We start from the raw sequence: 12,039 nt of genomic DNA on the forward strand, positions 1-12,039 counted from the left end.
GGCTGGGAAAGCCAGGAAGCACAGGCTGCACAAATCCCCTCCAGTGGTACAAAGAAAACGTCTTCCCTTCCTGAGAGAGAGTTAAACTATTGATTAGGGTACTTCTAACTTCCTACTGCTTGAAAATCATGGGGTAATATTTAATTTATCTTACCCAGCGTTAGCAGTGCTTTATTCTGAGGAAACCATTTTAGCTGCTCAATTCATTTTTGTTTGCGGGCTCACAGTAAGTCTATATAGGTGTCACTTTGAACTCAACCCTCAAAATAACAGGGCGAGTTGTAGAAATCATTTTTGTTCCTCAGGCTTTCTGGCAATAAAGAAGAATACGTGTGATCTCTGGTTAAAGAAAAGCATTTTTGTATTCTGGGCACCTTGAGCCCAACATCCGTGTACACTTCCTTTAACTTGCTGGAAAACGGATTTGACTGTACAATGCATGCTTCAACATGCAGTGTTGTCCTTAACAGCCTGTGGTTTTCCTGTTCCTTGTGCTGAAGGATGCCCTCTTACTAGAACTGCACGTGTATGGATACATGCCTGTAATCTGCCTCGTGTTCTCTTAAAGCTTTCTTTGCTTTTGCAGCTTCAAAAACTTTAACTCAAAAACTTTGCAGTATGTAGGCAACTCATGTTCCACGCTTACTGCTCGCCTCATCAGCCAGTCTTTGGCCTTGCACTGGCCCTGTGAGGTTTGGAGCAGGATTGCTCTATTTGTGCAATGCCTGGAACAGCAGTTACACACTTAAGCTGAAGTGTTGTACTGCTTAAATGCGACGGTGACTCAGATGGACTGGAACTCTACCCGGATGGGGATTTTTTGTATTTTGTCTTAAGGTAATCCAGAGCTGCTTTTTAAAATAGTGTCCAACTTTGGAAGGAAACCCATGATTAAACATTTTTGTGTTCCATCTTTAACTTGGATCTAGTAGAACCTCTGTTTATGAATTTCTTCCTAATTGGGAAGATGAGCTTGCTGGTCTCAGGCCGGGACTCAGACCGGTGCTGTGGTCGTGAATTAAAGCCCTGAGGAGCAGCTGAGCGTGTTGCTGCACGCTATGTGCTGTACAAACAAAGCAGATGGCATTTTATGCCTCAAAAATCTTAACAGCTTAAACAGAAGTGGCAAGGCATGGAGTAGGGAGGTGTTTATTTCTTAGCACTGATTTTTCTTCCAAACTTGATTGCCCATTAATTTAAAGGAAATGCACTGTATGATATGTGCATGGGTTTTGATCTGCTGCATTTGTGTGTTTTTGTTTTGTTTTGTTTTGTTTTGTTTTTAAACAAACAAACAACCCCATTGATCTGTAAGTTTGTTTGCAATGAAATGCAATATGAGTTTGGTCTTAATCCAGTGGTTTTTTATTTGTTTTTTTTTTTACTTACACCCTCCTAGACTGGAGCCAGCTCTGACTTGTGAAGATCTTTGGCAAGCATTTGAGCTTTCTGTTAGGAAACTAGGGACTAGAAGTTATGTACCATTTTTCAAAGATGTTCCGTTACTCATGTTCCTGTGGAAACTGAAGCAACATTTAAAGTATTTTTAATAGTTTTGTGCGCAATTATTGATGGTTTTAATGAACTCTGTTCAGTGATGGGAGCAGCATTTGAAATCTCAGTTAAAGTAGAATAATTACCAGAAAGTTTAAAATACACTTTAAAAAGCTGATGGTTTTGGTCTGTTGGCATAAGCAATTTGTCTTTTTTTTTTCTCTCTGGGTTTTGATCCAAATGTGTTAAATATACCCCCTTGAAATAACTTCTACATCTCTTCCATTTTCCTCATGACAGGCGTAGTGGATTGGAGGAATACTTCTGATCATTGCATATATTCATGCTTGCTGATTAAAGTGAGGTCAGACTATGAACCCAGTCAGAATGAAAAATGAAGAAATGAGGAAAAAAGTAGGACAACAGCAGGTGTGCAGATGGACAGCAAGAGGTGAAGGAATGATCAATCCTTGGTTTCTGGTTCAAAGTCTTAGTAAAGCAAAGAGGAAAAAATACTTCAGTATTGTTTTACTGAGGTCAGCCTAGGGTAAGTAAATACAGGCTCCTCTGTACTATACATAAATTCATTTCTAGACTTTAACAAAACCAAGCTATTTAAAATTATTCAAATCAAATGAAGATTGAAGCCGTCGAAATTTAGAAGCCCAAAACGAATGAAGTCCTAAAGCAGATGTGACAGCAATAACTTCTTTCTGCAAGCACAGATATGCCCTAGTTTTTTTATTCAATATCTTCAGCTCAGTGACAGGTTTGTTAAAATCTTCAAAACTAAAGGAACTGACAGGGGATGTAAACTCTTCTTTATAGCACCAGTGAAGGTGGATTCCTTCTAATTAGAAAATTGACAGAAAATTATTAAACTTGTTTCACTGTGTATCTAGCACATTTAGATCAACATACATCCCAGTGTGGTATTCTGATTTTCTTAATTACAAATTTTACTGAACATAAATAAGGATAAATATGATTTTATCCTCACATAGCAACTGCAGTCTTCCTAGCAGTGCTATCAAATATTATTTCTGCTAGTAAAAGGTAACATCAGGAATCTGAACAAACTCAAATTTAATAATTCATAAATAAACTTGTATTTCTCTGTTCTCCTGTTTAGCTGATGAGGATGCATTTCATTATAAACAATGCCTGGAAAAAAACAGTTACCAAATCATAAAATTTTCTTTAGGAGAGGTTGTCTTACAGGTGGAAATACAAGATAAAAAAATATATATATATATCAAGTATTTGAAGACTCCTCCCTCCCACCAAAAAAAAATAAAAGAAAACAACAAACAAGAAAATAGCCACCAGACCTCTCTAGCTATGACACTGATTGATTTAGTCAGTAAATTAGAATAATCAAGAAGCAGTGAGAAGGTAGGGATGTGGAACCAGGATGGCAGCTTGCAGTCTGCAGTCATAATGGGGTGGGAGATGTGTGTGAGAGGGGCTGGGGGGAACAACGTGTGGCTGTAGCTAGCGCAAGAGCCAGGGCTGCTGCCTTAGCTGAATCAACTATGCAGTCTTCCTCCCACTGATCTGGAAAGAAAAAAAATGTTGTTTAGGCCGTTACCTACAGCTGATGAGCTCCAAGAAGAGCGAAACCTCTTAAAACAGGTCCTGTAGTATTGGCCTAACGCCCTCCCGAGGGGGCTTGCTGGCACTCGGTGTTGTGCCAAAGCTGTGAGCGTGGTCCAGAACCACAGAAACGTACACTAGTGTCATCAGAGGCTGGACCTGTGAAGGCAAATAGAGGAGAAAAACTGTTGTTAGGTTTCACTTTTTTATTTATATCATTAGTTTTTATCCAGCCAGATATAAAAACGTAATGCACGCATGCATTGTAGGAGTGGGAGAGAATTTTTAAAGGTAAAGAAAAGGGAGAACTGTGAAATAGAAGAATGGAATATAAACAAGAAAAAGAAAAGGGGGAAAAAAAAGAATAACAGAAATGTTTGGATTTACTTTTCTATTGAAGATTGATCAGATAGTGACAGTAACAGTAGCAGTTCCCAGCTGTATCAGTATGGAATTTGTTATCTTTCATACTAACTTTGTCATAGAGGTAATTCATGAGGCAATCAGTGTTATTGAAAGAGGGAAGAGATGAATGGATAAAAGAGAACTCTTTTTGAAGGTCTGCACAAAACATCCTACACGATATTTTAGTAAGGTACTTGTTTTGTTCTTACTTTTTTTTTTTGCAATGAGTATATACAAATAAGTGATTGCATTGAATGTTTTTTTTGTTTGTTTGTTTTTTAGAATATTCAATAAGAATCATGTATAAATATAAGTGGTTTCATTAGTGAATATTGTACTTTAGTGCACATACTTCCTACTAATTCTCAACATTATAAATGTAAATAGGCAACTTGAACTAATCCTCCCATAGGTCTTAGTACAACTTTCTGTTGTAGTAAAAAAATAATAAATATTATAATACTACACCTCAGTAATTTCTGACAGCCTCTGCCTCTACTCTGAATGCCTGGAGACGTCAGCTGAGCACATGCCTGATGACAGCACGAGCTGAAACTGGAGCAGGTTGCGGTTTGCTCTCACCATCTCTGAAGTTAAATCAGTAAATGCAACCCACAGCGTCAGATGCTGGCTTCAGCAGGAACTTCAACACCTTCCTTTCTGGTTTCAACTCTCGCATACATGCCTGTTAAGACTTCTAGACCTCAGTATTAGCACCTCTGCCAACTTATCTGGCAGATAAAAGATAAGCTCTTTGCCAGTAATGGGTTCGTCTTACTGATTTTGTGTTTCCTTTAACAAGGTTTCTGCCTCCTGACGTAAAGCAGAGCTGTATGCTGTGGAAGCAGCACCACACTCACTTGAAATTCAAGCACTGTGCTGCTATTGCAGGGAGAAAACTCTGAGTCAGACTTCAACAGAGCATCTGTGTGCTCTCTTGGAAGTTCTGCCTTTCAAGTCCTCCACCTTTGGTAGATAGAGAGTGTAAATTTAGCCCGTGCTATCAGAGCCAGGACTGATGTGAAGACCAGAACCTGTAGAACATGCTTTTACTTCCAGCTCTCTGTGTTTCTCAGAATCCTTGAAACTTTGGGACACATCCAGCCAGAAGGATTGGCTGTGGCATGCAAATTCAACTGAAGTTGGTCTTAGCAGCCTCTAAGGAAAAAAGGCAGTGGTTGAACATCCTCTTAGTCCTTACCTGAAATGAGGGCTGTCATAACGCACGTGTCCTTTCCAGATTGCTCAAGGTTACAGAGCAGCTTCTTCTGAGGAAGAAATACCTATGGAAATTATCCAGGACAGACCGTGGAGACTCACTGTCACATCACCATGACCAGAAGCAGAGCAGGTTATCTGCCCAGACTGCTTTTTAGTTAAAGGACAAACGGGGCATTTTCTGAGAATAGCAATAATGTGACCGTGTCTTCTGGGTCTCGTTAGCAGCAAGCAGGAAAAGACCCACAGGTTGGTTTCATCTCGCAGAATACAGATGTTTTATTTGGAAAACATGGGTGAGGAAAGGGGTAGCAAAAGAAAACCAGACTTATGCATTGTCTTACTGTTAAGAATGCGTCAGTATGGAGAGGAGGTGAGAAGGACCCCTCTCTTCTGTAAGAGCAAGGTTACGTTCTTGCCCAGAAGAGAAATCCAGCTGAAGAGTCAGAGGTATGTTCCTTGGGGTCTCGCTGTTCCCAGGTTAACTCTGTTCTCTCATAGTCCTAAACATCACAAATGATAATGACCAGAGGGTGAACGAGGTGTCTGCTGAAGGAAATCATGAAGAATGCAGGCTGATGATTGGGAAGTTTAGGAGGACTCTTTTAGTAGTTGGATTTTGTTTGCTATTTTATTGTCCAGTATAGAGGCATGTAAAATTTACGCAGAGAGTTGTCTTTCTCCTTTGACATATGTGCTATGATATATTCAGCATTGTTCTTATAAAGGTCTGATTAACATGCAGGGTAGTTTTAATATGAAATTCCTTCCTGATTTAATTTTCTGAATCAGTGTTGATTCCTGCATGGCTTTTCATCTGGAACTTCCAACTTTTGTAGCAGTTGACACCTTCAGGAAGCATCAGCAGATGTGTGAACAGCAACAGGTCACATGCCTTTTGTTATACTCCATTGTTACAGTGAAACTTAAATTCTGAGTTAAGTGTATTTTGGAAGAGCTGTTTTTTTCTGCTGCCTGTAGCAGTTGTGATCCTCACCCCTCATCTTTCAGCTGGTTCACATCAAACACTACCGCACGTGTAGTGCCTTGCTGCTCCTGGCTGTTCCAGCTAGTCCTGTGCAGAGCTGCAACCCTCAGCTTTGTTTTTACTTCTTGTTCCTCTGTGCTTTCATGTCCTAGGCTTTTCCAGTTCCATCACAGAGCAGTTGGAGTTGGAAGCACCCCTGGTTCTTCTCGTGTTCTTCTCTGGGCATCTGCTTTGGGCTCCTCTTGGAGACACGACACTGCTTTGGCAAGCTGGCTTTGGCCCTATTGGAAGCTTTTATTTTCTCATTAGAACAGTAATAAAATGATTAATGCTTTTAGGTGTGACCAAGTATGTTTCTTCATCCAACCCCCTTTAATTATTTTATCTGGATTTTCTGTTACTGCCGTCCAACAAGTTGATCAGGGTTACTGTTCCAGAAGGCTTCGGGTCAAAAGCTGAAGTTCTGTGACAGAATGAGAACGGTTCCATGGACCAGATGTTTAGAATTATTACAGAATTACGTGGTCAAGTTGCATTGACCACGTTTCGACCACATCTGAAAAATCTGCACATGATTAGTTCCTGAGCTGTGGTCAGTCGGGCTGTGTTAATCATAGTTAATGTTTATTTGAGCACATTCTGAGCGTGGAGAGGCCAGTTTGCTTGTTCACGTCCCACTTCAAGGGCATCACTCGGCAGATGAGACACTTTTGCTTTGCAGAGAGAATGAAGGATAGTGCTAGCTCCTTTAAAAGCGTGCGTCCTGGTCAGCATCACTAATCTGGGTGTGAATTACGTAGGGCACTGTTCCGTAGCCGTGGTCGATGCAGCCTGAATGACCTCGTAAAAAAATAATAAAAAAAACCCATATCCTGATAAGTGCAAAGCAATGCAGCCTCTGTAGGGTTGGTATTACAGAAATGTCATGGTTTCATGTGTACACGCTACCAAACAGCACCACAATTAATTGCAGCACTCAATGCAATGTGCAGCCTTAGCCCAAGGACTGGCAGATGTTAACGGTATCGTGATGTTTTTTTGCTGTTGCTGAAGATTCAAGTGGTATTGTGCCTTATGTCTTCATAAAATAGTCTTCACTAAAAACAGTTTAAAAGACCAAGTAATTAATCCACCCCTCGGAGTCCATCTGTTGTGGAATTTAGAGAGGTGCTAGCGCTTGAGAGAGAGCTGCTTACTGGTGCAGTCACTGGTGTTCTTCAAGATGATGTGCGTATTTCATGGGATGAGGAAGTAAAGGGATATTAGTACTGAAAAACTGCTCTTAGGCTTGGGGCAGCGTGTGGGGGTAGCAGGAATATGTGGGTGAACACAATGAATCCCATAGGCACCGTTTCCTGGAGTTTGGCTTTTGGAACGCGTGGCGAAGAGCCTTGGTTGAGAAGACAAGACGCTGATTTTGCAGATGCCCATTTAACTTAATGACATGAATTTATTGAGAGGAGTCTGAAAATGGAACTCTTACATGTACAAAAAAAGGCCATTGTTTTTTTTTTTTTTTTTTTTTTGTTTTTTCCTTGAAAGCAAACAAAAAACCAGGAACACATAGGTTGAGTCTGTGATTTTTCTCAAGTCAGAAACATAACAAAGTAGTGTATTGCAGGTTACATTACACAACCAAGCAGCTATTTTCATTTTATGAACTGGTAAGGGTAAAGGTTTTGGTGGCTTCCAAGATGAATATATGCTGAGATCTTTATTGGAAAATAATTAACAGGCATTGGAGGACTACTGAGGGAAGCTGTTAATCAGGGAGTGTGTATTAAGTGCCAAGATGCGACTTTCTGTTCTTCAGTTGACATTTAAGCCTAATGAAATCTGTCCTGCCATGCTGCACGAGGATGAGCTGGCGATCTCCCTAAGAGCTGGATTCTGGTGTGATTGTAGGATGATTGGTGTTTTCTTGTATTTATTTATTCATATATGTAGATGTGTATATATATATGTATATATATTCATTTTAAAAACATTTAAATAGTTGGTGAATCGGGTAACAAAAGAATAATGTAGTAATTTTGAGTGAAAATTTGCACCAATGCTTAATTTAGTCACTTATTTTCGTGCCGCAGTTGATTGAAGTTCAGTATTTGTCTTTTAGGGCTATAGAACGAAATAAGCTGTAGGAGGTACTAAATTGTCCTGTGCCTCCTTACCTTGTGGTGTAAGTTGCACTATTCTGATGTTGTATCTTTAACCCATTTTCCTAAGACTGTGAGGACTTTGTTTTGGGCTGGAGGTGTCAAAGTTAAATGAATCCTTACAAGTTCAAGGGAGAGGTATGCAGCGTGCCTTCTCCTGATGAACACCAGAGCCTAAGCTGCGGATCTGTAGGGCTCAGCCGCTCGTAGAGAGGTCTGTCTTGCTTTGGGTTTTGCAGACAAGATCTCTGAACTTTCTAGGACTTTGCATAATATTGCTATGTATTTGTATGCACGGTGTTAAAAAGCACGAAGCAGTTTTCTCTGCTGTGGAATGCTGTAGTTACGGGCAGATGACTGTTTCTTTCTACTGGTCTCACTTACCAAATATACCCAAACTATTTCAGTTGAGGAATGAAATAATACTGTTTGCAGTAAGTTGCTCTTGTAACAAATTCTAGCACAAACAGTGTTTGCGATTTTTGTCTTCAGAATGATTGAGGAGAGTGGGAAGAGGAGGAGGACAATGGCGGAGAAGAGACAGCTGTTCATGGAAATGAGTAAGTATGAAATTTGAAGATAATATCATTTATTCTTTACCGAGAGCTTCATTTTTAGAATTTTACCAGGTCATTTACATCTTGTTTCCACAAGACCACTGCCTCATCCAGTGAAAATCATTCTGGGTGCTGGTGAAGAGGAGAGCACAAGAGGTGGGTCACAGCTGCCTAAAGAGTCACACATTCCTAGGTTATGCAGAGCTCTTTTTTAGGGAACGTTCATGTTTCCTGTATATGGTGATTTCTGAATCTGGTTTGTGGACAGCTACTAAAATAAATAATGACAAAAAGGTCATCTTTTACCTTAAATTGCACCACAACATTGGTGTGGCTTGGAAGTGAAACGGTTTGAGGGTTTCAGGGGGTTGGTTTTTTGTTTGGGACCATTCTCTGAAAGACAGGCTGCGATTGTTGCTCCAAATCAATTGCCTGTCTAGAGAGAATCTAGATTCAAGGAATGAGACATAGCCTTTGTAGGTATGAGCAGTTAGACATAAAAGGTTGTATGTTTGCATATCGTCATATTATTTTACTTTCCTACTGAAACATGGGACTGAATGAAACTCCTAGGTTAGGCAAGCACATCCTGTAATCCCAAATATAGGCTGATGAGTGTCTGTCTTAAAACAAGTTGTATGTTAGTGCTACTCTTTTTTGGAGGATTTCCAGAGCATCGTTCTTACTGTGGTTGTAAGTGTCTTATAATTTCAAGAGCAATTTAATTCTTGGCTAATTTATATCTGCTTCCTTTCATGTGAGAGCTGTCTCGGACACTATTTCTCCCCACCTTCCCAGCTGGGTATGGGTTTGTAGTCGTATCCCTCTGTGGCTTGTTCAGCAGAGGGCACAAGCTTCAGTCTCCCCGCTCTACACCTCATCTCCTTCTCTGCCTCTGCTCAGTTCTACTTCAGCAAAGATGACTGCAATTGTACGCGATATCCCAGGTGAAATCTCATTTTAGGATCTTGTAAACTGATAATAGCACTTCACTACTGGAAAAGCTTTGGCTGATACGCTGGAGTATCACATTTATCTTTTATCTTCAGAGTGTTGTCGGCTTGCCATCACTTAGGAATAGTGTGTTTCTAGCTAGGTGTGTTTCTACAGATAGTGGCGTCTTGTTAGTAACCACCCATGGCCATACAGTTTTCTCTTCGATACTAATTTGATGAAGAGCCTGTTAATCCAGTCCTCAGTCATCTGATTCTTACTTTGATATTCTAATGACCTTGCAAATTGATACCTTTATAGCTACTTTAGCAAAAGATTTCTTCTGAAGCACCCATAATGTCTGGCTAGAGTGCTGTCTTCAAAGAGTTCCCCTGGCAGCTTTATTTGTGGCTGTTATTCAACAGGAAACTGACCTGCTAGTTCTTAGCTTTGGCTAAATTGTTAACGAAAATATTCAGACTTCTGATTGTGTGCTAGATATATAAATAATCAGAAGAATGATCTGTTCTAAGGCGTTTTTTTGTTTTTTTTGCAGCTCTGGTTCTTGCTGGCTTTTATCAGTGAAAGTGCTGGTGTATGGGCACGTTGAACAGCCTTTCTCTGTAAAGCTTTTTAACATGTCAGATGAGAAATCTAAGGTTTTGAGCTTCATCTGTCCCTTGATGGAATATTTCTCCGTGAAGGCAAATGCATAAATGTTTTCCTCTCTAGATGAGCTTTTCATATTGCGATGTGCAAAATCGATGCTTTCAGCGATCGTTTGTTGCAGATCAACGTGCAGGTGTGTAGGTGGCTGCTCATGGGAGACAAAAGTAGATCTGATGGCATTCACCCACGTTGGACGTGCTGCCCCAGGATGTGCTTGTTTTATAGTACTTGCGGAGCTGTGTAACGGGCCACAACTCTGTGCAGGCTGTTCTCATTTTTCTCACCTGCAGAATACACACGGGAGGGTGTAAAGAAGACAGATCCAGACCTGTGGCAGGATACAAGGCAGGGGGCACAAACTGAAAAACAGCAGGTTCCTTCTGAATCCGAGGAGAAAAACAGTTTTACTCTGGGTGTGGTTGAGCCCTGGAAGAGGCTGCTCAGGGAGGTGTGCAGTGTCCACCCTGCAGATGGTTGGAACACAGCTGAACGGTGTCTGGGGCAGATTTCTGTAGCTGACACTACTTGAGGGGGAAGGTTGGACCAAATGGTCTCCAGTTGTCCCTTCCAGCCACAACTGTTCTGGGATTCTGAGCTTAATTGTCTCGAAAACACATCCTAGTCTATCTTCGGGTTGTTTAGAAGAGTGACCTTGTTGAAGCTTGTGACGCAGGAAGAGAGGGACAGAAAATGGACTTTTTTTTTTGTTTTTGCATATAGCTGTTAAATAACCTTTTAATTTATGTATTTGTCTTGAGAGGGAGTGGTGAGCCTCCAAGTCCCAACAGCCATCAAAGCTGTAAGGGCTGGAAGTGAGGCTGAAAGCTGATCAAGCTGTACTGCACATGTACCTGTGATACAGGGTGCAAGGCTAGCCAAGGACTGGACAAATAAATATTTCTGCTAGACTAAGCGTGTTTTGAAGGCTCCTAGTCTGTTCCAGTGCTTTCTGTCTGTTGAAAGGTAGACGCAGGCACCCTACTTGAGAGTTTTTTAAGGATATTGCTTAAGAAGCACAAAATCAGTTACTTTGTCCTAGTCTTGAATCAGAATACTTCACTTTAAGTTATTTGGCCAGATACTTTCCTGAAATGTAGCAGATGTTAGATTCTGTAGACCGTACAGTGAAATCATCCAGGAATGTTTGTTGCACCTCACTGTCATGCAGATGCTCCTCAGGTGCTGGCTGGTCCAGTGCCACTCTTGGGCAAGCTGCCATGGGGAGCCTTGGATTGGGAACTTGGTCATTGTCCTCACTGATTTTACAAATCTCCTCACCTCGTTCCTTGGTGATGAAAAGAAACAATCCTTTCACAGTGGCTTCAAGACAGAGGACAGGTCTGTGCGAGGCCAAGCAGATGCTTTGACACTGTATTTGCAAATTTGTCATGAAATACCGGAAAGGCAAGGAGACTGTATTTTTGAAATTTGCAACTGTGAGTCAGTGGGTGCAAACACAAAGGTAATTCAAGTGAGGTGTTTGCAAGTTGGTTTCTGAATTCAGAGTGCTGTAGGAGTGAATAAGTTATCACCTTTGAGCACCGCCCCTGATACAGCAGCCAGATACCTACTTCATCAGGATGTGGGTTTGTTGTTGTTGTTGTTTTTAAGTGTCTTTTAGAAGCCTAGATTGTATGAGTCACAGTTTTCTCCATTTCTCAGTTCTGTACTCATCTAGGTTGTGACTTCTGAGAGAAGCCTGAAAGACTACAGCAGATCTTTCTTTCATGTGCTCCCGTGAGAAAACAAGAGGTGCAGGATCAATGTGCATCCAAACCCCTGCCCACGTGCAACTGGATTGTTTCACTTCACCTTAGAACTCCATTGATTATAGGGCATAGCCACAAATGCTGTTGAAATGTGAGCCCATTTAAAGGCATTTCTGTTTATGATTAATGGGATTTTCAAGCCTTAGACTGTTGGCTGCTTCCAAATTAAAAATGATCAATACCAGACTTTAGACCAGTATCATTTATCATCCCTCCATCATTTATCATCTTATTTGATTGTAGAACCCTAGAAT

General features: G+C 40.8%; 1 protein-coding gene across 9 annotated transcripts in view; it reads left to right on the forward strand.

Annotated features, from left to right (window-relative positions):
• The window catches only part of DTNB (dystrobrevin beta), a 192,809-nt gene that overhangs the window by 5,344 nt on the left and 175,426 nt on the right, over nucleotides 1-12,039 (forward strand). For 7 of the 9 annotated variants that reach the window (XM_032184144.1, XM_032184147.1, XM_032184148.1 and 4 more), the window contains exon 3: nucleotides 8,350-8,417. In XM_032184144.1, the coding sequence (XP_032040035.1) occupies nucleotides 8,351-8,417 (67 nt within the window). In that variant the 5' untranslated portion in view covers nucleotide 8,350. Of the gene's footprint in view, nucleotides 1-3,522; nucleotides 3,686-8,349; nucleotides 8,418-12,039 lie in introns of those variants that run through there. The other 2 variants (XM_032184146.1, XM_032184151.1) reach the window with 2 other exon arrangements.

Source organism: Aythya fuligula, chromosome 3, assembly GCF_009819795.1.
Source record: "Aythya fuligula isolate bAytFul2 chromosome 3, bAytFul2.pri, whole genome shotgun sequence".
Classification (NCBI taxonomy): domain Eukaryota; kingdom Metazoa; phylum Chordata; class Aves; order Anseriformes; family Anatidae; genus Aythya; species Aythya fuligula.